This window comes from Ranitomeya variabilis, chromosome 1 (assembly GCF_051348905.1).
Source record: "Ranitomeya variabilis isolate aRanVar5 chromosome 1, aRanVar5.hap1, whole genome shotgun sequence".
NCBI lineage: Eukaryota > Metazoa > Chordata > Amphibia > Anura > Dendrobatidae > Ranitomeya > Ranitomeya variabilis.
In genome coordinates this window covers 899,779,296-899,805,863 of record NC_135232.1, presented here as the reverse complement: position 1 = coordinate 899,805,863, position 26,568 = coordinate 899,779,296, and the positions used below count along the sequence as shown (strand labels likewise).

Below are 26,568 nucleotides of genomic sequence, written 5' to 3'. Positions count from 1 at the left end.
GCATTTTTTCCTGCTTTTAGAGCCGGTTCTGGCTGCAGAAAAAACAGTATCAAAAACGCTGTGTGTGAACATGGCCTAATAGTGTTTTTTGCTTATAGTGAATATATTTATTATTTCCATATACTTGAGCGCATATATTGCGGTATGGTTTTTACGTATATGTCTTTTGGGGTGAAACTAGGATTAGATCCAACAATTTAGCGAAGTCGAAGACCACTTTTTCCTTTGGGATCCATTCCCAAATAGTGAAGAAAACCCTTCTCCATATATATAGTGAATTTTCCCTTGTATGACTTTAGATCCCCAGCCCGGCACAGATCCCACTATTGATTTTGGGTATACTTCTAACATATATATTAATTAAGCCACCACTTGGAGTCAGCCCTTTTTCTCCTGACGTCGGTCCGTCCATAATTCCTTGGTAATGTTGCTCATCCCAGCCTTGTGCATGCCTATCTTTCATTATAAAGTGCACATTAAAGGATCTGGTATTACACACATACTAGAAAATGACTGTTATTGGTATAGCATGGTGAAGGAGAGGGGTATCAGTTTAGGTGTGCCACAAGAACATTAAAGTGTATTACTTAATATGATCTTTTTACTGTTGTAGAACGGTTATACACCCCTACATATCGCTGCCAAAAAGAATCAAATGCAGATTGCCACAACATTACTAAACTACGGAGCAGAGACCAACATCCTCACCAAGCAAGGAGTCACCCCGCTTCACCTGGCCGCCCAGGAGGGGCACACAGACATGGTCACTCTTTTGCTGAACAAAGAAGCTAATATTCACGTGGGCACTAAGGTAAGATTTGCTTAAAATAAAGTCATCAAAGACTTTAGCTGTCAAGTATAAAAATAGAAGAACATTTAAAGGTAACGTTCAAAATTAAAGCAGATTGCTAAGGTTGAGGGTTAATGACTAGTGATGAGCGAACATGCTCGTATGAGGTATTATCTAAGCATGCTCAACTGCTAACCAAGTGGCATGCTAGAAAAATATGTTAGAGTCCCCTGCGCCTGTGTGTCTCGCTGCTTTTAGACAGTCGCATCACATGCTGGGATCGCCTAACAAACAGCCAATCCCTGCATTTGTTGTGGCTTTCATACAGCCGCGGGTACTTAAACATATTTTTCGAGCATGCTGAAGACACTCGGTTAGCACCTGAGCATGCTCCAATAACGCCTTATTCGAATATGTTCATTAATCACTATTAATGACCCATCCTCACAGATGATTGATTACTCGAATGTTCTTGTTAATATGTATGGGTCATACAGCTGTGTAATTTTTGCTGCAGTTGCCGTATACTTGCATTGTTACTAACCTCATTTAGGTGTAAGATAAAAATATGCTTAAAGGGAAACTGTCACCCCCAAAATCGAAGGTGAGCCAAGCCCACCAGCATCAGGTGCTTATCTACAGCATTCTGTAATTCTGTAGATAAGCCCCCGATGTATCCTGAAAGATAAGAAAAAGACGTTAGATTATACTCACCTGGGGGGCGGTCCGGTCCGATGGGCGTCGCGGTCCGGTCCGGGGCCTCCCATCTTCTTACGATGACGTCCTCTTCTCGTCTTCACGCTGCGGCTCCGGCGTACTGTGTCTGCCCTGTTGAGGGCAGAGCAAAGTACTGCAGTGCGCAGGGAAAGGTCAGAGAGGCCCGGCGCCTGCGCACTGCAGTACTTTGCTCTGCCCTCAACAGGACAAAGTATGCCGCAGCATGAATACAAGAAGAGGACGTCATCGTAAGAAGATGGGAGGCCCCGGACCGCCCCTGGATAAGTATAATCTAACCTCTTTTTCTCCTCTTGCAGGATACTTTGGGGGCTTATCTACAGCATTCCAGAATGCTGTAGATAAGCCCCTGATGCTGGTGGGCTTAGCTCACCTTCGATTTTGGGGGTGACAGGTTTCCTTTAATGACCTTTACAAATATCAACAGATATTGGGTAGGTAGCTCGCTAACCTTTCTATACACACAGACACAAGCATGCTTATGTTCATAGGGCGTAGAAGACACTTAGCTGCCACGACACACCATTGGATTGGCCCATATGATATGTTCTTATTATTGTGTATTATTTTTGTTCTAATGCATATAGAATGGACTGACTCCATTGCACCTTGCAGCCCAGGAGGACAAAGTGAACGTAGCGGAAATATTAGCAAAGCAGGGAGCAAATCTAGATGCTCAAACCAAGGTAACTATGCACTAACATTATTTTTTGCTTTTTCAATCACAGGGTGCATTTATAGAACTATAGGACCACTGGGGTTTTATCCCAATAAATGCATTTATCCATAAACTAGGTGATAAATGTTTTACTACTACTTCCATAGTAACAGTTGCGGACAATCAGGGGACCTGACATTTTTGTAAATGTGTGTGATATCCCCATCAGCTCTTTTATACGCTTTCTTGACCGTCCATCTAATGTGCCCAGTGCTAATTAGGTAATTAGGAGCCAGTTGTTATGGGCGGGCCTGCACTACAGCCGGGATTACTGCTTGTACCAGGAATCCCGGTGGCCATACTGAGCGTGCCACCGGTTCTGGACACTTTGGGTGGATGTTCTGAGAGGGAATGATGAAAACACCAGGGGGCACCATAACAAGCAAGGATCATTTTTTCTATACAAGTTCAATTAAAAATGTGTTATGTTTTCAGTAATCAAAGAAAATGTAATAATATTAACGGATAAAAAGTATCTTATTTCTTACATTAATTTCGTATAATTAGTATATAGTTTTCTATAGATAGTTGTGTCAGTAAATAGCAAGCTTTTTTTATATAGTGTGTGTGGCAGTGACTGTTGTTACATGTAGGGGTTGCTGTATGTTCCCCTTCACAGGGGCGTATTGAGGCCATAAGAGGGCATTGCAATCATAGGTGTAGCTATTGTTGCAATTCAGACTAAATTGAGTATAGGTTTTGGACATGCTAGTTGTCCAAGGCAGTTTTTGGAAAACCTGCTCTGGGTTTTGGTGTTTTGAAACAGACTGCAGATGGTAGTAGTGCAGTCCGTTTCATTCCTGGCCTGAGTTTTCCATGTGGCCCAAAGCCACAGGTTGCTAGTTAAAAACCCTTCAGTATAGGGTTTGGGTGTGTCAGTGTCAGTCTGGTATTTAGAAGAGTACAGAGCAGGAGGTTCTGTATTGCTCCACCTGTGTGAGGCAACACAGGTTATAGGAGCCAAACAGCCAAGGGAGCTGAATAGCCTGGCACCCACAGCATACACAGCGGTGCAGTCGCCCACGGTATCTGTCTTAGAGGTGGACTGTCTTGTGCCTGACGGCGAACCAGAGGTAGACTGTCCTGTGCCCGTAGGAGGACTGGCTTGTTTAGTGAGTGTAAACTGGAGGATATGGTGCCCGGCTGCGATCCGGAGGATATCGTGTACTGTGTAATGCTGTGAGTAGAACATTAACACGGTGGTGCAGTCGCCCACGGTAACTGGTCTCAAGAGGAGGACTGGTGTGTTTAGTGACTGTAAACTGAAGGATATCATGTACTGTGTAAAGCTGTGAGTAGCACTTTAACACAGCAGTGCAGTCGCCCACGGTAACAGGTCAGAGGTGGACTGGTGTGTTTAGTAACTGTAATCCAGAGGATATTTGCCCGGCTGCAATAAGGAGGCTATCGTGTGCTGATTTTTGCTGAGTTGAACATTAAAGAGACGTTTGCTTTGAATTTTGCTGGGTCACTGCCTCATCACTGCACAGTGTGCTACCGCTGGACTACAAGTGTCTGTGTATAAAGCTGTATTGTATTATCATCTTTTGAAATTTTGCTTTAATCTAGATATTAGCCATATTCTTGCCTTTCCTTTAATTATCTGCATGGTGTTGTTGGCTCTGGTGTTAAGTAAATGAGTCTCTTTTTTCCAGCTGGGCTACACACCACTTATTGTAGCCTGTCATTATGGAAACATCAAGATGGTGAACTTCCTTCTGTCTCATGGAGCAGGCGTCACGGCTAAAACAAAGGTAACGCCACGTGTTTGGCCTCATCCATATCTCACACATGTCTGATACGAGCATGCATTGATGGTTCATACATGCGCCTCTTACACCAGAATGCTAAGGTCCGTCAATCATGATATTTCTGATTATCAGCCTTACACGTGTTTTCCATTAGCGCGTGCGGTAGTGCTGTCCTCAGCAGAAATACTCTATAAACCACAAATGATAAGTCAATTAACATTGGCTCCCATCCCACATTTTATAGCTGTTGGAGGTCTGTAACACTTAGTACGTCCTCCTAGAATAAAGGAATGTGCCATAATGAAGACGGAATGTTGTGGCTCTGCAGGGTGCAGTGTACATGGACTTTTAGGAGATAGTTGTAGAGTAACTGAAGTTTCTGGAACTTTCTTAAAGGGAATCTGTCACCTCTAAAAAAAAAAAAATAAATAAATAAAAAAAAAAAAAATACTATTTACCTGCAGATATATACCGGTAGTAAAGGTATTCTGCAGGTAAATAGTGTCGACATCTTCTAACAGGGCCTACAGCGAGAAAATGAAGTTATACTCTCTCTTCAGTCACTCGCTTCCAGGAGAGCATAACTCCATTTTCTCCTTGCAGCTGCTGCTCCTTAAACACTATACCCCCTTCTGATAACCCCTACATCTGCTTGTAGATCGTGTTTCTGGAGGCGACTAGTGAAGTCCTCCTCTGTAAACATATTTTATTTACTATGCTTACTTAAATAGCACCAATATATTCCACTTTACATAGGCATCCCTGTCCCCATTGGGACTAACTATTTAAATTCCCTATTATTATTATTTATTATTAAAGCTCCATTTATTCCATGGCGCTTTACATGTGAAGAGGGGTATACATAATAAAAACAAGTACACCAATCTTAAACAACACAAGTAGAGAAGGAGAGAGGACCTTGCCCACGAGGGCTCACAATCTACAAGGGATAGGTGAGGAAAGATGTGGGTACAGCTGGTTGTGATTTGAAACACAAAGTAAAAAAAAGTCGTAGACAACCTCTAGGACCATCCCCAGGTCTTCTCTGCCTTTGCCCCAGTCTTTGTTGATCAGCAGCAGTGCTGACGTTACATCGACAGTGCTAATCCAATGACTGGCTCAGCGGATCGGCTGATCTATGCAGCAAGAGCAACTGAGCTCAATGACTGGCTGCAGCGCTGTCAATGTTACCTCACACTGCAGCTGTTCTTCAGAGACTGGGGCAGTGGTGGAGAGGCAGCACACGACCCAGGGAGGGTAAGGACAGCTCAAGTTAGTATTTTACACACGACTAATCTTGTGGGCAGAAAATTGGTGAAAGTGAATAACTCCTTTTACCTAAAATACTCCTTAAGTATTAGGCCACCTTATTTGATCACTTTTGCCTGTTCATCAGATTTATTTTAGTAGAATATATTGTGTTAATTCATCCTGAGGCTTCTGAATGGACTAATTCGTTATTCATGCATTTTATGTTTAATGGCTGAAATTCTAGTATTTTTTTGTGTTACAGAATGGCTACACACCTTTACATCAAGCTGCTCAACAGGGCCATACGCACATCATAAATGTCCTGCTGCAAAATGGTGCAAAGCCCAATGCTACTACGGCGGTAAGCTCCCAGAATATTAATAGGAAAATCCTCTTGTGCTGCGCAAGCCATAGTGCCTGCAGAAGGTTCCCTGGTGCCTGCCATGTTGTGCCCCTAATATTACTGTACTCTATATGGGTTATAGACTGGCGATGTCCTATAGTGGAGCTAGCCAGAAGTGCTTACAGAATATGACAGTTCCTGCCATGTTGTTCCCCTAATATTACTGTACTCTGTGTGGCCTATAGACTGGCGATGTCCTGTAGTGGAGCTGGCCGGAAGTGCTTACACTATATAACAGTGCCTGCCATGTTGTGCCCCTAATATTACTGTACTCTATATGGCCTATAGACTGGCGATGTCCTATAGTGGAGCTAGCCAGCCATGCTTACAGTATATAACAGTGCCTGCCATGTTGTGCCCCTAATAATACTGCACTCTATATGGCCTATAGACTGGCGATGCCCTGTAGTGGAGCTGGCCGGAAGTGCTTACACTATATAACAGTGCCTGCCATGTTGTGCCCCTAATATTACTGTACTCTATATGGCCTATAGACTGGCGATGTCCTATAGTGGAGCTAGCCAGAAGTGCTTACAGAATATGACAGTTCCTGCCATGTTGTTCCCCTACTAATACTGTACTCTATATGGCCTATAGACTGGCGATGTCCTGTAGTGGAGCTGGCCAGACATGCTTACAGTATATAACAGTGCCTGCCATGTTGTGCCCCTAATATTACTGTACTCTGGATGGCCTATAGACTGGCGATGTCCTGTAGTGGAGCTGGCCAGACATGCTTACAGTATATAACAGTGCCTGCCATGTTCTGCCCCTAATAATACTGCACTCTATATAGCCCATAGACTGGCGATGTCCTGTAGTGGAGCTGGCCAGAAGTGCTTACAGTATATAACAGTGCCTGCCATGTTGTGCCCCTAATAATACTGTACTCTATATGGCCTATAGACTGGCGATGCCCTGTAGTGGAGCTGGCCAGAAGTGCTTACAGAATATGACAGTGCCTGCCATGTTGTGCCCCTAATAATACTGTACTCTATATGGCCTATAGACTGGCGATGTCCTGTAGTGGAGCTGGCCAGAAGTGCTTACAGTATATAACAGTGCCTGCCATGTTGTGCCCCTAATAATACTGTACTCAATATGGCCTATAGACTGGCGATGTCCTGTAGAGGAGCTGGCCAGAAGTGCTTACAGAATATGACAGTGCCTGCCATGTTGTGCCCCTAATAATACTGTACTCTATATGGCCTATAGACTGGCGATGCCCTGTAGTGGAGCTGGCCAGAAGTGCTTACAGTATATAACAGTGCCTGCCATGTTCTGCCCCTAATAATACTGCACTCTATATAGCCCATAGACTGGCGATGTCCTGTAGTGGAGCTGGCCAGAAGTGCTTACAGTATATAACAGTGCCTGCCATGTTGTGCCCCTAATAATACTGTACTCTGTATGGCCTATAGACTGGCGATGTCCTGTAGTAGAGCTGGCCAGAAGTGCTTACAGAATATGACAGTGCCTGCCATGTTGTGCCCCTAATAATACTGTACTCTATATGGCCTATAGACTGGCGATGTCCTGTAGCGGAGCTGGCCGGAAGGGCTTACAGTATATAACAGTGCCTGCCATGTTGTGCCCCTAATAATACTGTACTCTATATGGCCTATAGACTGGCGATGTCCTGTAGCGGAGCTGGCCGGAAGGGCTTACAGTATATAACAGTGCCTGCCATGTTGTGCCCCTAATAATACTGTACTCTATATGGCCTATAGACTGGCGATGTCCTGTAATGGAGCTGGCCAGAAGTGCTTACAGTATATAACAGTGCCTGCCATGTTGTGCCCCTAATAATACTGTACTCTATATGGCCTATAGACTGGCGATGCCCTGTAGTGGAGCTGGCCAGAAGTGCTTACAGTATATAACAGTGCCTGCCATGTTGTTCCCCTAATATTACTGTACTCTGTATGGCCTATAGACTGGCGATGTCCTGTAGTGGAGCTGGCCAGAAGTGCTTACAGTATATAACAGTGCCTGCCATGTTGTTCCCCTAATATTACTGTACTCTATATGGCCTATAGACTGGCGATGTCCTGTAGAGGAGCTGGCCAGAAGTGCTTACAGTATATAACAGTGCCTGCCATGTTGTGCCCCTAATAATACTGTACTCTATATGGCCTATAGACTGGCGATGTCCTGTAGTGGAGCTGGCCAGAAGTGCTTACAGTATATAACAGTGCCTGCCATGTTGTGCCCCTAATAATACTGTACTCTATATGGCCTATAGACAGGCGATGCCCTGTAGTGGAGCTGGCCGGAAGGGCTTACAGTATATAACAGTGCCTGCCATGTTGTGCCCCTAATAATACTGTACTCTATATGGCCTATAGACTGGCGATGTCCTGTAATGGAGCTGGCCAGAAGTGCTTACAGTATATGACAGTGCCTGCCATGTTGTGCCCCTAATAATACTGTACTCTGTATGGACTATAGACTGGCGATGTCCTGTAGAGGAGCTGGCCAGAAGTGCTTACAGTATATAACAGTGCCTGCCATGTTGTGCCCCTAATAATACTGTACTCTATATGGCCTATAGACTGGCGATGTCCTGTAGTGGAGCTGGCCAGAAGTGCTTACAGAATATGACAGTGCCTGCCATGTTGTGCCCCTAATAATACTGTACTCTATATGGCCTATAGACTGGCGATGTCCTGTAGTGGAGCTGGCCGGAAGGGCTTACAGTATATGACAGTGCCTGCCATGTTGTGCCCCTAATAATACTGTACTCTATATGGCCTATAGACTGGCGATGTCCTGTAGTGGAGCTGGCCAGAAGTGCTTACAGAATATAACAGTGCCTGCCATGTTGTGCCCCTAATAATACTGTACTCTATATGGCCTATAGACTGGCGATGTCCTGTAGTGGAGCTGGCCGGAAGGGCTTACAGTATATGACAGTGCCTGCCATGTTGTGCCCCTAATAATACTGTACTCTATATGGCCTATAGACTGGCGATGTCCTGTAGTGGAGCTGGCCAGAAGTGCTTACAGTATATAACAGTGCCTGCCATGTTGTGCCCCTAATAATACTGTACTCTATATGGCCTATAGACTGGCGATGTCCTGTAGTGGAGCTGGCCAGAAGTGCTTACAGAATATAACAGTGCCTGCCATGTTGTGCCCCTAATAATACTGTACTCTATATGGCCTATAGACAGGCGATGCCCTGTAGTAGAGCTGGCCAGAAGTGCTTACAGTATATAACAGTGCCTGCCATGTTGTGCCCCTAATAATACTGTACTCTGTATGGCCTATAGACTGGCGATGCCCTGTAGAGGAGCTGGCCAGAAGTGCTTACAGTATATAACAGTGCCTGCCATGTTGTGCCCCTAATAATACTGTACTCTATATGGCCTATAGACTGGCGATGTCCTGTAGTGGAGCTGGCCAGAAGTGCTTACAGTATATAACAGTGCCTGCCATGTTGTGCCCCTAATAATACTGTACTCTATATGGCCTATAGACAGGCGATGCCCTGTAGTGGAGCTGGCCGGAAGGGCTTACAGTATATAACAGTGCCTGCCATGTTGTGCCCCTAATAATACTGTACTCTATATGGCCTATAGACTGGCGATGTCCTGTAATGGAGCTGGCCAGAAGTGCTTACAGTATATAACAGTGCCTGCCATGTTGTGCCCCTAATAATACTGTACTCTATATGGCCTATAGACTGGCGATGTCCTGTAGTGGAGCTGGCCAGAAGTGCTTACAGAATATGACAGTGCCTGCCATGTTGTGCCCCTAATAATACTGTACTCTATATGGCCTATAGACTGGCGATGTCCTGTAGTGGAGCTGGCCGGAAGGGCTTACAGTATATGACAGTGCCTGCCATGTTGTGCCCCTAATAATACTGTACTCTATATGGCCTATAGACTGGCGATGTCCTGTAGTGGAGCTGGCCAGAAGTGCTTACAGAATATAACAGTGCCTGCCATGTTGTGCCCCTAATAATACTGTACTCTATATGGCCTATAGACTGGCGATGTCCTGTAGTGGAGCTGGCCGGAAGGGCTTACAGTATATGACAGTGCCTGCCATGTTGTGCCCCTAATAATACTGTACTCTATATGGCCTATAGACTGGCGATGTCCTGTAGTGGAGCTGGCCAGAAGTGCTTACAGTATATAACAGTGCCTGCCATGTTGTGCCCCTAATAATACTGTACTCTATATGGCCTATAGACTGGCGATGTCCTGTAGTGGAGCTGGCCAGAAGTGCTTACAGAATATAACAGTGCCTGCCATGTTGTGCCCCTAATAATACTGTACTCTATATGGCCTATAGACAGGCGATGCCCTGTAGTAGAGCTGGCCAGAAGTGCTTACAGTATATAACAGTGCCTGCCATGTTGTGCCCCTAATAATACTGTACTCTGTATGGCCTATAGACTGGCGATGCCCTGTAGAGGAGCTGGCCAGAAGTGCTTACAGTATATAACAGTGCCTGCCTTTGTTTCCCTATAGTGTCCCTTATAGCATCATAGAGGGTTGGCGCTGTCAGCCAGCTACAGGGAAGACTTTCCTAAGTTCTTATAGAGGCAGCATTTCCAAATGTTGAAAAGCATAAAGGACAAATCATTTACTGAAAGGGATTCTGTCAGCAGAAAGCGACCATCAAACTGAGTGCAGGCAGTCGTCGCATCCTCAGTATGGCCAGGCAGGACTCTGCACCTTGTCACCCAGGTGTTTTCCATCTATGTCCACCCTCCTCTGGGTCCTGTAATGACAGCTGTAGATGGAGGAAGAGGAGGGTGGAGATAGATGGAAGACGAATGGGGAAATGAACTGTTTGGTCTTGTGAAGGATGCACTGAGCGCCTGTGCTTGGTTTGATCAGTCAGATCCCCTGGAGAATGTGTCTCCTGTAGGGACAGATCAGAGCTGTAGTATAGGTGTGTGGTGCAGATAATGCCCGCCTGACATGTGCCATCACACTGTATGCTTTCCTGACCTGTAGTTTCCTCCATTTAGCAGACTCAGACTTTCCTCTATGGAAATGACTAGCACGGCCCCGAAATGACTGTCAGATGTGTTTATGGAGCGTTGTTTTTTAAGGGAGCACAGAGTTCAGATGGATCCAAATGTTCGCGTCTGCTCGGTCCTTGTGCCATGATGGGCGCTGGAGAAGGAATCACTTCTCTAAATGTTCTCATCGCTCCATGGCCAGTGTTTGGGGGCATCCTCAGCTATTCCTGCGTGTGAAGGCATTTTAAGTAGCTGGTATTTGAGGCAAATTTCTTCTGGTGCGTGACAGCCTTAAAGCAGCCGGCAGTTTTTCCTGTGGAGAAGCTGGCAGATGTCAGAGTGTTGTGTTGCTATGGGGATCGAAGCTGCAGAAGAAGCCTTCAGAAGTGAACTCCACAGTACTGTAACGCTTTTCCCTGGTTTGGCGCCTTGCTTGGGATGGAAAGGCTGGCTGGCTCGCTGTGCGCTCTGTGATCTCATTGGTTCCCTCTGGATCGCTCTCTTCACCATTTCATCTTCCCCTGCAGAATGGTAACACTGCCCTCGCGATTGCCAGGCGGCTGGGATACATCTCTGTGGTGGACACACTGAAGGTTGTCACAGAGGAGATCATCACCACAACCACTGTGAGTATCACTGCAACTTTTCCCCACATGTCAGTAAAGCTTGTGCTAGAACCGTAAGCATGACTTCACCTGGTGCTAGGAGTTGTCCTCCTGGAATGCTTCATATGGAATAACTGGTGGAGCAGAGCTGAATGTGCGACGTAACTTTTCTGGCTGCATTTTGCGTGTGTAAGGCCTTTTCCCTGGGTTAAAATAACTTGTGTAGTCCTATGTGAAAATCACAATGACACAAGTCTCAATGAGTAGCGTTGTGTATTTCTTCTCCTCTTCTGCCATACAGAATAAGCCCCCAGTCTTTTACTCTGTGCATCCTCCTCTCCCTTAGGAATATACTAAAGTACATGACACCATATATTATACTCAAAACTTCTACAAAGTTGACCAGAATTAGAGGATTTTACATTTTCCACTTCAATGGATGTAGCTGACTTGTAGACATCTTCTAGAGTTTTCTAATTCACTTCTTTTCTTGTATCTTCATGGGTTAAATTTCTCCAGATCTGTCACTGACAGCCTCATATTATCAGATGTGACGGCAACAATCCAGCACAAAGACTCTAAACCTACTAATAATTAACAACAACCTGTGACTTCTATACAATGTGATTCATCCTTTGTGTCATAATTGCAGTTTGGTTCATGTACGAATAAATCACCTTTCATAATGTTCTGTTAACGTGGTAGAAGTGTGCAGCATTGGAGAGCTACAGGAATGATGCCTGTTTACTACACTATAGAATCCCTTTTTACTGTTGACAACCATTATATGTATGCTACTAGTAAAAGATTAAAGCAGCTCAAAAAAGTGGCTCCTTCACTACTAAATCTGGCAATTTATCTGAATGAATTCCTTGAAATACTCCCTTTACTCTCCTGGAAAAAAGGGTATAAGGATAGCCCATTACGGTGCCCTTACATATTGTTAACTTGTTAACAATGGACTTGTAAAATTCAAGCATTAACAATTATGGGACAGATTTAAGCTAAGTTTTTTTTGTTTTTTTTTAAAACCCTGTTCTTATCATTTATAGCAATCAATTAAAATGCAGGTTTCATTTTACCAGAGCTGCTTAATGTGTGAAAGCTCAGCTCGTATTGGTTGTTATTGTCAGTAAAAAAACACTTTTTCTTTAAAGGGAATCTGTCATTAGAGTCTACCCTCCAAAGCCATCCATGTAAGCATTCAGATCTTAGAAAATTGAATGCGATCGGATGTCTTATTTAAGAGAAGCACATTTTTCTTACATGTAAATGAGCTATTAAGATCTACGGACGGGACATAGATCTTCAGAGCTTAGTTTAAATGAAAAGGTCATCAGTGTGAGACATGTAATGACCGACAGACTTCTCTCCTGATCGACGTGTCTCACACTGATAATGCCCCTTTTATTTAAAGGGCTCTGAAGGCAGATTCTCAAGGAGATCTATGTCCAGCCCATAGATCCTAACAGTTCATTTACATATTAAGACAAATATGGATTTCTCTGGAATAAGACATCTCATCAGAGATATCAAGGTATCATTTTATTCAATTATGACCTGCATGTCCATATAGATGCCTTAGGAGGCTTGAGTCTACTGAAAGATGGGCTAGTTTTGATAGTATGTGTCTGCTGCATCCAGATCTGCCTGATGGAAATTTGATTCTTTGATTGCAATTGCAGGGCTCTGTTATCTTGCTGATTATCACTTAGCCTTAAGATCATACAGATTAACCAGCAATAATGCACATAAATGCAGGGAATGCACACTTACAGCGATGAGAAGATTTTCCAGGTGAAAATCATTTCAAACATTGCTGATATCTGTTACTGTAATCCCCAAAAGTCCTCAATATCCTGTTTGTGTAAGATACAAGTACATAGTTGTGTCAACTCTTCCCAGATTTAGGTTTGGTTATAGCTATATATAGGGGTTAAATGGGTTGTAACCATTGGAGACTTTTTTTATTATTTAAATGCATTTATTTTAAATAAAATATTTTTTTTTTCGCTTTGGGTTTCATTAAAAATGCAATTTGCGTTTACAGGCGCTTTGTTTCCCTGCACATTCCATACGTCAGCTGAGAGGAGCTCATGTAAAACTTACGACCTCCCCGTCTGACCACCATAGTGGGCTCACTGACAGATTCATTCTTAATTCATTCTGCAGTTCGTGATGGACAGAGCAACACAGAGGCTATAGAATGCAAACGGTGCAACTTTTCTAATGGAACCCAATAACAAAAATGATTTTTAGTCCCAATTACATGCCTTTTAGTAAAAGACAGATTCTTCCCAAAGAGAGGCAACACCTTTTAAAGGGAGACTGACACTAGGTTTTTGCTACCTCATCTGAGAGTAGCATAATGCAGGAAAAGAGACCCTGATTCCAGTGTTGTACCAGTTATGGGGCGATTTGCAGCAGTTTTGATAAAATCCTGTTTTATCTGCAGCAGATCTACCAGCTTTCTGAATGCTGTGCTCTGTATAACCCAGCGCAGACTACTGACTGACTGAAGGAAAATTCTATGTAGAGAAGAAAAGTCCTCCAAACACAAGTTATATAAATAGTAAATAATTTTATTACAACACACAATTAAAAGATTTTAACAATGGAGATGTGAACAAACGATGCAGAAAAAGAAAACAAGCAAACACTGGGCAGATTGGTGGGTTATGTGCAAAAATCTGCATAACGTACGACACCTTTCAGAATAAATTCTAATTCACATAGGAGCAAATGCATGAAATAATAGAGAGTAACATTCTAGTGACTAAAGTGCAAGGTGCAAATAAGTAAGGGGCAGAATAGGACATAAATAAATGAACTGGACAATGCTGGGGCTTGTCTCTGGTAACTCCTAAGAAGGTTATACTAAATGTATGGTAAATTAAGTGACATAAAGTAATTTGTAGGAGAATCCAGAGACAATAAAAGATGCACACCGTAGCTCAAAGTAGGTACGTAGTATCACATAGACTTTTCTTCTCTACATAGGCTTTTTTCCTTGTACCAGGGTCCTCCGTGTTTATGTAGGGCACTTTTTAGTTCTTACTGATTGGCAGATTTTTGTGTACACTTTGTCAATCAATGGTGGTGGCTTGGTTGTACAGAGTTTATAAATATGGAGGACTACATGGCAACAGGTTTATTAGTCATTTAGTGATAATCTTCTGATGGCAAAATATAGATTTTTCTCAAAACTATAGCAGAGAACCCAGGAAGTGGCACATCACTGGAATCAGAATCTCTATTTCTACACTATGCAGCTCACATACCGTAACTGAGAGCAGCATAATGTAGGAAAAAAGACTCTGATTACAATGATGTATCACTTAGTTTACTGGGTGCAGCAGTTGTGCATCAGAGTTTGTAGGGCTCACTCAGACATCAGTGATTTTTCATCAGTGCTTGTACGCCAAATTCAGGAGGGTCTCCAAAACACAGGACAGGTGTCAATCTTTCAATTATAGTTTTTCTTTGTAAGTTCCTCTCCTGGTTTTGGCATACAAATACTGTTGAAAAATCACAAACATCTGAATGAGCGCTTAGATGTAGCATGCTGCAGAGCTCAGAAAACTAACCCTTGCCCACACCAAAGCACTCTCTGTACATTGTCTTTTGACAGTGAGCAGCTTATCAGAGGAGGGGGCGTGGTCAGAGCAGTATAGCACACAGCCTAATAAGTGACACATCCCTCCAATCTATATCTCTGTCCCTACCTTATGTAACCTGCTGACCGATTCCCTTTAATCTTCAGCATTGATCCTCAGTGATACGGTATTATTGACCTAACCTTCTTCTCTCTATCCATCCTTGTAAAGATACAGTACATTTACAGCCCAGTAGTATATTCTAGTGACCCTGAAGTGACAGACGACTATAGTACCATATGGTGTGTATAGAGCGAGGCACTTGAGCTCCGCCCCGATGATGATGCTCCCTTTTGGTTTTATAACATGTTGTGTAATATATTTGTATACTACTATGTTTCCTTACAAACTATATCATCTACACGTTATGTAATATTTCTTTTTTTTAAGAGGTGTCTAATGTAATGTAAAGAAGTCGGCAAATTGCCACTTTTCAAGATGCCTTTCAAAGAAAACCTTGGCACAGAAGCTGCATAATTATATGGCTGTCAAAAGCTTAGTCTTTGTGCTTTACATAAGTGCCTGGATTGAGATCCAAACTAACTTTTCCCAAGTCTGAAACATTTTGCACACTCTCCGGGCATGCTTGGCCTTCATGCAAGACATAAACTGAGCTTCTTGCCTAATCGGTACTATATGTATGAATCCCTACTTCCCCTCCCTTACTTCAGTGCTGCCCACCTGCCTGCTGTTATAGCTCTGCTATCTTTGTCTATGAAAATCTGTCACAGATTTGTGAAAAAGACATAAACACATTTTAACTCATTAACGACCCAAGGGTAGGTGCACACGTTAAATATTTGCTGCAGGCATCTCTGTATCAAACATGTACATTTTTGCCCTTGTTTGCGATGTGTTTTTTTTTTTAATGATTTTTTCCCATTTATTAGAATGGGTGAAAAACGCTGCAGAAACACTGAAATAAAATTCCTTTTTTTCTGCAACAAAAACGCAATGTATGAACATAAAACCCAAGGGCATGTTCCCACAAAGTTTTTTTTTGGGAGGAGGAAAAATGTGTCAAGTTTTTTTTAAGAGGAATCCACTTCAGGCAACTCTGCTTTTAATTTTGTTTTGTTGTTATTTGGAGATGTTTTATTCCCCTGAAATGGTTTTAATGGTACAGTATGTGTACACAAAGTCTTTTTTATGCACATTCTGTCTGGAATCCACCTCAAAAACCGCTAAAAAGATGTCAGAAAAGAAACACGGCATTATCCTGAAGCGTCTTCTGCTTCAAAAACTATGCCGGTACACCAGCATCTAAATGATGTTGGGTACACTTGAGCGTTTTTTTTTCCTCATGGTGTTTTGCAGCCTTTTGACTTTCATAGTGTCAAGTTTGAAGTGGATTCCTCTTCTTTTCTACCCCAGCAAGGTTTTTAAAGCCTCGGCCGAAAAAATGCCCACAGGACCAGTGAAAAAACAAATACACTCACTCCTGTGATAAAACAAACAGGGTGGGAAATGTATTACCTCACACAAAGAAGCAGCTGAAAGAGTTCCCTGCCTGTGGCATTAGTATATTCACTTATGCTTCTTCCCCGTGCCAGAGGCGGTGTATGCGCAACCATCGGCTAAACGCGGCTAGTTACACAATATACTGTAGGTTATAATAAGATGCAGCATGTTATTATTAACTAGATAATTATTGTAATTTAACCGTATGTAAGACTACTTTTTGCTAATAGAATGCATTCTGAAAAGAGAGCAAACACATGATTTCTTTCCAGACGTGGTTGTGTTTCGGCCATTGAGTGTAATGCAATATGTGATGATTCACCTCGGTATAAGAGGCTGTACAATGTAATGACAATGAACAGAAGTGGATTCTTTTTTATTGAAACTGGTCTTGTGTCTGCAGACTGTGACAGAGAAGCATAAGCTGAATGTGCCTGAGACTATGACTGAAGTTTTGGATGTCTCTGATGAGGAAGGTGAGTTTCAGATATGTGTCCTAGAAATGACATGAATTTGACAATGTAAAAAATACAGGGAAAGAACATTTTCGCAGTTTCTCTAGAATGAAAGTTATTAATTTGTAAAAGACTGTAGTTACTCCGTTTTTGGTAATATTTTTAAAGGGAATCTTTCACCAGGTTTTTGCCATCTAATCTAAGAACTGTATAATGTAGAGACAGAGATCCTGATTCCAGTGATGTGTCACTTACTGGGCTCCTTGCTGTAGTTTTGAGAAAAATCAATATTTTGTCAGCAGAGAATTATCACTAAATGACTATTAAATCAGCTGCCATATAGTTCTCCATATTTATAAGCTCTGTATAACCAAGCCACCACCACTGATTGGCAGCTTTATGTGTATACTCTGCATAGGCAGAAAGCTGTTAATCGTAGTCTGAGCGGGTTATACAGAGCTCAGCTTTAAGAAAACCAGTAGATCTGAAGCCAATAAAACAGTGATGTTATCAAAACTGTCGCAAGTAGCCGAAATATCGCTACATCACTGGAATCGGGGTCTCTGCCCCAGCATCATGCTGCTCTCAGATGAGGTAGGAAAAACCTGGTGACAGATTCCCTTTGAGTTTTATTGCATACATAGTATAAACAAGAACTGCCAATATGAATACATATGCCATGATTTGTATGATCACAGGCCTAGTGGTACCTGTAGAAGAATGTTTTCTGTAGCCATGGTGAATATATTCATTTTATATACTGGAACATTCCAATGTTTTGTGCCTAAAGACATTCAAGTACACACGAGTATGTAAGATAAGGTAGCAGTTCAGATGCCAGCAGAGTTCTATATCAGGAAATCTTTTATATTACCTTTACAAACTAAAATGTGCTTTACGCAGCTTTTAGACTATTTGCTGGTGACTTCATGTCCGATGAAGAACTTCTAAGTATACGAGGTATTGGTGTATGCATACTAGTGGAGAATGGTGTGGATTCAGTGTGACTTGCTGTGGGATTTCTTGTCCATTTCAGTTCCTTATTTATTGAGTTGTCTAGATTACTTTTATTTTTTTAACTCTAAAATTATTGTTGCATGACCTGAGGTTTTGCAAAAACCAGTTTGATCAAGAAAATAAAGTGCCAGTGTAGGGTGTCAGCTAATAATGGTGTAAGCAATAAAGCAAGTGTAAACCCAATTTACAATACAGCCAGAACGAATACTGCATTGGTTTCTATGTTACTGCTTGTTTTACCCTCTGAAAAAATGAAGATTGAGTCTCTGTTCACATATCCAGTTTTCATCCATTTGTGCAGGATCCAGTATAAGGGAGCAAAAACCGATGCAAAATGAAAATCCAAGTTTCCTTTTTTGCATAGATCCGTCTCTCTTAAAAAAAAATGGATACAGCTACAAACTGACAATTTGGTTTTCGTTTTGCATCGGGCTTAGTTCTGGTTGTAATGGATGCATTTTTTAGAGGTGTCTCTGAACATTTGTAGTGTTAGGTGCATGCATAGGGCTAAAAACATATGCGTTAATGGATGACATAACAGATTACCATCTGTTATGATTATGATCTGTTTCTCATAAACTTCAATGGTGGGAAACACAGAAAGATTTTGCTGAGCTCTCTCACAAGTCTTTTGCCTCCAGCCAGAGCTTAATTTACTTCCAAATAGCTAATTGCTGATGTATAATGTCCTCTATGCTGCTGCTTGTGGTAGTTTTCTTTTTGTTCTAAAAAAAATGAGAAAAGAGCAGGAATGCTACACTCTTATAGGAGAGATCATTGCAAATAGTCTCCTCTTCCCAGCTCAGAGTCAACTACAAATTAAGGCTGCCGTCACACTAGCAGTATGTGGTCAGTATTTTACATCAGTATTTCTCAGCCAAAACCAGGAGTGAGTGATAAATGCAGAAGTGGTGCATATGTTTCTGTTATATTTTTCCTCTATTTGTTCCACTCCTGGTTTTGGCTTACAAATACTGATGTAAAATACTGACCAAATGCTGCTAGTGTGACGGCAGCCTAAGAGTTGCAGCCTTGAAAGTGGTTATAATACAGTATTCAAGTCATATAGTGTCCTGAAATAGCATTGGTCCCATGTACACATAAGGACAGCTTACTCTGAAAAGTTACCTGAAAGTACGGTTACCCTTTAACTCATGAAGCTGGAAAAGTTCCTTTCAGTCTAGTACTCATCCTGGCCCCTTCTGATATATACATTAGAATACTGGTGCTTTGCCTCCGTACAGAGTCTCAATAACAACACTGCACCTGACGGAAGTCAGAAGAACAAGGCCGGCGTCACACTTGGCGTAAGACAATACGCCACGTATTATACGTCCGTACTACGGCCGTAATACGGAGAAATGTTCCCAAAATATTGATCCGTAGTCAGGGTGTGTCAGCGTATTTTGCGCATGGCATCCTCCGTATGTAATTTTTTCCGCCATTTAACCCTTTATTTTAGCAGCTACAGTGCTGAAATTTTGCACATACACACTACTAACATTAGTAGTGTGGAATATGCAAAAAAAAGGGGATATGAGATGGTTTACTGTATGTAAACCATGTCTCATATCCTGTCGGGTTTGTGCAGGAGAAATGAAAAGCCGGCAATTGAATTACCGACTTTTCACTAACACCGCTTCGTATTTCTCGCAAGTCACACTGCTGGTCCGTGTGGAATCCGTATTTTTCTCGCCCCTATAGACTTTAATTGGCGATTTTTTTGCGCAATACACTGACAAACGCAGCATGCTGCGATTTTGTACGGCCGTAGAAAGCCGTATATTACGGATCCGTAATATACGGCTGATAGGAGCAGCCCCATTGAGAATAATTGTGCCGTATGTAATGCGAGTTTTACGGACATAGTTTCTGCGCTCTTACGTCCGTAAAACTCGCATGTGTGACCCCGGCCTAAGAAGAATCTCTTGGTAGTGTAGTCTAAAGCTTCGGGCCGGAACCTTTGCTTAATCAGTTTACATATCGTCACTAATTATATGTAACTGTGCGACGTTGTGAGTAATATCTGTGAGATATGAAACATGCCTAAAGCTTCTATACTGACTTTTACAAGGAGATGATACAATGACTGGAGACGGAGGAGAGTACTTGCGGCCTGAAGATTTAAAGGAGCTAGGAGACGACTCACTGCCTAGCAGTCATTTTCTGGATGGAATGAGTTACCTGAGGTACAGCTTAGAAGGTGGACGCTCCGAAAGGTATGCCAATGTAGCCTAGGTAGTTACTTTAACTACAAGAAAAACATGCATCTTGTCTTCCAAGAAGCTACTAGTTCTTTAATATAATAGTAGAATCTCATCAATTGTGAGCCGTTATTTAGTTTTCATTCATGTTTCGTGAAATTAATTGGACCTGTCAATTCCCCTTGTTTGTCTCCATGGAATAACATACTATTTCATACACCTCCCAGAATAATAACAGAGAATCGACATAATGCAGAATTTTACGAAAAAATGCTCTAGAAGCGTTATTTAAGGATTTTGCACACTACTAGTACAACCGTTCTTAAATAGTATATTTCCCAGTGAAAAATAAAATGATCCGATACTCACCTTCTGTACTGGAGCCATTCCGTTCTCCTGAGGCTTGCCTGATATTGCTATGCCACTTGAGCTCAACAGCCAATCAGCGACTGCTATTGCGCTGCCATGCTCTCGCCTCCTTCGGACACACCTCAGACATCCGGAGGAGGTTTGATCGCTGCCGCCCATTAGTGGCCTTTGATTGGCTGCAGGGCTCACATTACAGTACATCACACCATCCTCTGGAAGCCCTTCACCAACATCACTGGAACTGCTCCGGTACAGGGGTGAGTATAAGGGGTTATTATTCTACAAGAGGGAATATCTAATTTAAGAAAGGGGTTGTCTGAGTAGTGGTCAACCCCTCTAATGCGGACTCATTTACTAAAGCAGATACGTCTGAAGAGCTTGTCCAAAGAAGAGCTTGTCTTCCAAATAAAAGATTTTTAATTTACTGAAGTGTTGGTTCGCCTCGGATTAACCTGGACATCAGGATGGCAGATTTCCTAAAAGGCAATTCCAGATTATTTTTGGCATAATTGATGACAAATCCTTGTACTTTGTGCAACTTTCTGGCATCCGTACACCCATCTATGCATACTGTGCTTTTCCATCTGAATCAGTGATCCCATCATAAACTGTGGCTTCAGTTTAGTCATCGGTTCCTTTTGAGCATTTTTGTATTACAACAGAGGGTAAAAAAGACTGCAGAGCTAAATACAGTCATGGCCGAAAGTGTTGGCATCCGTGACAATGTTACAGAAACTGAACTATTTTTCCAAGAAAATTATTGCAGTTACACATGTTTTATTATTTATCAGCACAAAAGAACAGAGAAAAAAAAGGACATAATTTCAGACAAAATTGTTGTCACTCTCAACTTGATATTTGGTTGCACACCCTTTGAAATAACTGCAATCAATCACTTCCTATAACCATCAACAAGCTTCTTACACCTCTCACTGGAATTTTTGACCACTCTTTTTATGCAGACTGCTCCAGGTCTCTCAAATTTGTAGAGTGCCTTCTCCCAACAGCAATTTTAAAATCTCTCCACAGGTATTCAGTGGGATTTAGATTCGGACTGATTGCTGGCCACTTCAGAACTCTCTAGTGCTTTGTTTCCATCTATTTCTGAGTGCTTCTTCAAGTATGATTGGGGTCATTGTCCTGCTGGAAGACTTATGATGCAATACAAGCTTTTTGATATTGTGCACTACATTGCAACCCAAAATCCTTTGGTAAGCTTCAAATTTCGTGATGCCTTGCACACAGTCAAGGCACCCAGTGGCAGAGGCAGCAAAACAACCCCAAAACATCTTTGAACCTCCACCATATTCGACTGTAGGTACTGTGTTCTTTTCTTTGTAGGCCTCATTCCATTTTCGGTAAACAGTAGAATGATGTGCTTTACCAAAAAGCTCTATCTTGGTCTTATCTATCCACAAGTCACTTTTCCAGAAGGATTTTGGCTTACTCATGCACATTTTGGCAAACTGCAGTCTAGCTTTTTTATGTCTGTGTCAGCAGTGAGGTCCTCCTGGGTCTTCTACCATATAATTTCATTTCATTCAAATGTCTACAGATAGTTTGCGCTGACACTGATGGACTCTGAGCCTGCAGGACAGCTTGAATTTCTTTGGAACTTTATTGGGGCTGCTTATCCACCATTCAGACTATCCTGTGTTGCAACTTTTCAGCAATTTTTCTCTGCCATCCTAGTTGATTAGCAATGTAAAATTTTTGATAATGTTGTTAACCATAGAAAAAGCAACATCATGATCTCTGGAGATGAACTTGTAACCTTGAGTGTGGCACACACAAATGCAAATATTGAGTTAAAGGGACTCTGTCACCCTAAAAATCGTATCTGAGCTAAGCCCACCGGCATCAGGGGCTTATCTACAGCATTCTAGAATGCTGTAGATAAGCCCCCGATGTAACCTGAAAGATGAGAAATAAAGGATAGATTATACTCACCAAGGGGCGGTCCTGGTGCGGTCCAGTCCGATGGGCATCGCGATCCGGGTCCAGCGCCTCCTATCTTCATACGATGACGTCCTCTTCTTGTCTTCTTGCAGCGGCTCCTGTTGAGGGCAGAGCAAAGTACTGCTGTGCGCAGGCGCCCAGAAAGGTCAGAGAGGCCCCGGCGCCTGCGCACTGCAGTACTTAGCTCTGCCCTCAACAGGACAGACAAGGTACGCCTGCGCCGGAGCCGCGGCAGGAAGACAGGAAGAGGATGTCATCGAATGAAGATAGGAGGTGCTGGACTCGGATCGCGACACCCATCGGACCGGACCTCCCCTGGGTGAGTATAATCTAACCTTTATTTCTCATCTTTCAGGTTACATTGGTGGCTTATCTACAGCATTACAAAATGCTGTAGATAAGTCCCTGATGCCGGTGGACTTAGTTCAGATACCATTTTTGGGGTGACAGAGTCCCTTTAACTTCTCCCCTTTATATCTGGTTTCATGTGTGATTTTCATATTGCCCCCACCAGTTACTAGCCACAGGTGAGTTTGAACGAGCATCCAATGCTTGAAAAAAAGTTGTTAACCCACATTTTTTTAAGAAAAGTGCCAACTATTTTGTCCAGCCCATTTTGGGGGTTTTGTGTGAAATTATGTCCAATTTGCATTTTTACTCTGTTTTTTTTTTGTGTGAATTTCCAATCCACACAGAGGATATGAACATTTCTATGACAAAAGATGTGTAATTGCAATAATTTTCTTTGAGAAAAACTTCATTTTCTGGGACAGTTTCAAGAGTTCCAACACTTATGGCCATGACTGTAAATGTGAACCAGCCCTGACAGTGCATCATGGTGACTTTTCTATATTACAACTTTGATATTCAGTGGTGTCCTTTACGTTGTTTGAATCAGGTCTTCTAATTATCTCGTAATTATCTGTTAGTTATGCAAGCAAACATATTTAGCCACGTAAGACTGTGAGGCATACTGTACGTTTATAACCCATCTATTAATGTGTGATGAAAGATAAAGGTGGTTACAGATAGAATGGCAGAGTTGTCACTGCTGAGCTGTAAATGGATCATACACAGCTCTGCTTCGTGATCAGCTCATTTCTGCTTCCCCAGCATGGCGCATTCCCAGTGCTTTACTACAATTAACTTCCAGTTTAGCAAAATTGCTACTTCAAATTCAGAGAAGATAACCGTGATTATCCCCACAATGGAGGCAAATTTCAACAATTTTATGTGGCTTCTAACAATAATGTTGCCTATTTCACCAGACTGATGTTGCATTAGATTTTCCGCGCTAGATTGTTCCAGCAAACACAACTAGAATTATTTAATTTACTACAAAGCAGGGTTTTTTTTTTTTTTAAGAAAAACATCCTACAGAGATTTCAGATGCTAGACGGAGGTATGTAAGTTTGCTGGGAAGTCTGCCATGTCACATGCCATGTGGTGGGGAGTTCACCATGACATCTCTACCATGTTCAGTGGTAGGGACCAAAAGGGATTGGATAAGAATTGTTTTCCAGAAATCGTGCCACGCTTGTCCATGGGCTATTCCTGGTATTGTAATCCTAAAAATAACCCTTTGAAGGGAATCTGTCACCAGGTTTTTGCTGTGTAATCTGTGAGCAGCATAATGTATGGGCAGACACCCTAATTCAAGTGATGTGTCAATTGCTCCTGTCTGCAATAAGTGTTTTCTTTGCTGTGGACATAGCAGATCTCTGAATGCTGAGCTCTCTATAGCCCTGCCCACACCACTGATTGACAGCTTTCTGTGTGCACTGTGCATAGGCAAAAAGCTTCTAATCAGTGGTAAGGACAGGGTTACAAGGATCAGTTGACTAGGAGGCAACAGACACCTTGTCTTGTAATGGTAATCTGCTGATAGAACGCCGAATTTATTGAAACACAAACACATAGCCTAGTAAGTGACACATCACTGGAAACTGGCTCTCTGCACCTGCATCTTGCTGCTTTAAGATTTTATAGCAAAAACAGATTCCCTTTGATGCTTTCGTACACGATGGTACCCACAAGCTTCAGTGTCCCCATTTGTGATAGAATTGTTTAAAGGGAATCTGCCATCGGTTTCCTGCTGCCAAGCCGCAGGCAGCATGAATCAGAACCTGTCTGGTGACTGATGTGGAAGATCTGTCAATCACCTCTAACAACACAGTCATGCTGCCGGTGACTGATTCATGAAGCCCGTGCTTTGGGCAGCATGAATCAGCTGACCCGTTCCCTTTAATGGTAAAGGGAAAACTCCATTATTTCTTAACAGTATAATTATCGGGATATATGTGTCCACAAGGGCTTGTTCACACAAGTGTATTATTCACGGAGAGCACATAATGGCCAATTTTTCACACAGAGCCACTCTGCGGTGGCTGCAGTTTGCAGGCGTGATGGCCTGAGTTTTAGTACGGCCGTGTAACCTAAAGCAAACACCTTGTAAAAGCCGACATTACTAACATCAGGCAAACATCCTCCATACATACATGTGGTACATGACTAACGACGTGTTCTTTCTCCTGGATACCCTTTTATTTCTCACTAATGCAAAGATCGCCGTTACATCATAACTATTTCCCTTTCATCTTTTTTTCATTCCCTTTCATTTGTGTGGATGCCACCAGCAGCACCATGCCTAGGTAGGTATGACATTGCATGGCACCATTATGTCCTTCTGTGCTAACCCTCCACCACAGATACTCATCCATCATTGCCGCACGTACTCTCCACTTAACTGCTCGTCTGCTGTACATAAGATCAGTGGGCCCGCTATACATCCTGGCTGTAACATTGTATGCCGCTGTAAAGTAAGCTATTGGACTGTGTTGTTTTACCAGTAGGACCATATTACAAATCTGTGTACTATGGATCCTTAGTGCAGTGCAATGGACCCATACTCTCCATTTAATTTAGACATATTACTTATTACTATTTTATGTACTACCGTCATTTTAATTTTTATTCTGTAAATCAATGGTACACATCAAAATAAGAAACTTTGTAATATATCTTATCCGAGAAATAATCTGCTTCTTTCTCCTCCTGGATTGATCTTTCATTTTCAATTCACAGGTAATATCTATAATATCTGTTTGTAGCGAAGACCGATTTTCACATTACTGAGAGAGGAGATGACAGTTGGTGTTTTTAGTATTCTTAGGAGATGGAGCTAGAGGCAGACACAGCAATTACAGATCTCCATAAAACATTATGAGCACTAACTGTCGTCTCCAGTAATGTGAACATCTGTTTTCACTACATACAGATTTTACCTGTGAATTGAGAATGAATGATCAGTCCTGGAGACGAGAGAAGAAGATGTCTCTGATGAGATATATTACAAAGTTTCTTATTTTCTTGGGTATTATTGATTTATGAATAAAATAAAATGAAGTTTACTCTCTAATTGTGGCATGCTCCTTAACATGCTTTATTACATAGGTGTTCTGCAGGGAATTACCATAAAGTGACACTTGGAGTGTTCATAGGTCCATATTATTGATCTGCAGGCAATCTGCGAGATTCTATACGGAGTCCGAATCTGAAAATGTCCTGTTACTTATCGGGAGTGTTATTTATTGTTGTGTTTTATGTCTGTTTCCTGTTGTCAAATCCAATGCTCTTGTGATGTCCCAGGCTGCTTGTGCTTTGTTGGTTTGCGTCAGTGTCACGTAGCTCCTCAGTGCACCCACAAAAGCAGTATCTTCCAGGGGATATGCACTAATCTCCAATAAATGTAATTTTCCTGATTTTTCACCATCCAGTAAAGCAGTCACTAAAAATACATTTACATTAGTGTTACAATTAAGACACAGAGACTGAGTCTAATAGACCACAAAGCAATTCAACAAACTTTGTCCTAAGGCTGCGATCACACAATGTTTGGGGTCTTTTGACTGCACTTATGAATGGGAATTAGTAAATCTAATTAGTGGGATCTGTAAAAAGATTCCTTTTTGACATTCATTGATGCCAATAAACATATGTCCAAACATCATTAAAAGAAATGCCAGTGTAAACCGAGCCTTAGATGTGTGAAACCTGCATCACAGGATTTTATATTTTATTCAAGCATGAAACTTTTTTGTATTTATAATGTGGTCTTTTCAAAAATTCACTTTTTCCCCTGGAAGCTGCAACAGGTGCTAATTTTTCCATTCACCTTTTCCATTTCACCCTCACATTTCTGGTGATTTGT

General features: G+C 42.1%; 1 protein-coding gene across 3 annotated transcripts in view; it reads left to right on the top strand.

Moving 5' to 3' along the window:
• The window catches only part of ANK2 (ankyrin 2), a 648,838-nt gene that overhangs the window by 510,872 nt on the left and 111,398 nt on the right, over positions 1 to 26,568 (top strand). For 2 of the 3 annotated variants that reach the window (XM_077278822.1, XM_077278815.1), the window contains exons 18-24: positions 614 to 811; positions 2,113 to 2,211; positions 3,899 to 3,997; positions 5,508 to 5,606; positions 11,160 to 11,258; positions 16,758 to 16,830; positions 19,904 to 20,045. In XM_077278822.1, the coding sequence (XP_077134937.1) occupies positions 614 to 811; positions 2,113 to 2,211; positions 3,899 to 3,997; positions 5,508 to 5,606; positions 11,160 to 11,258; positions 16,758 to 16,830; positions 19,904 to 20,045 (809 nt within the window). Of the gene's footprint in view, positions 1 to 613; positions 812 to 2,112; positions 2,212 to 3,898; positions 3,998 to 5,507; positions 5,607 to 11,159; positions 11,259 to 16,757; positions 16,831 to 19,900; positions 20,046 to 26,568 lie in introns of all 3 variants that reach the window. The other variant, XM_077278806.1, reaches the window with a different exon arrangement.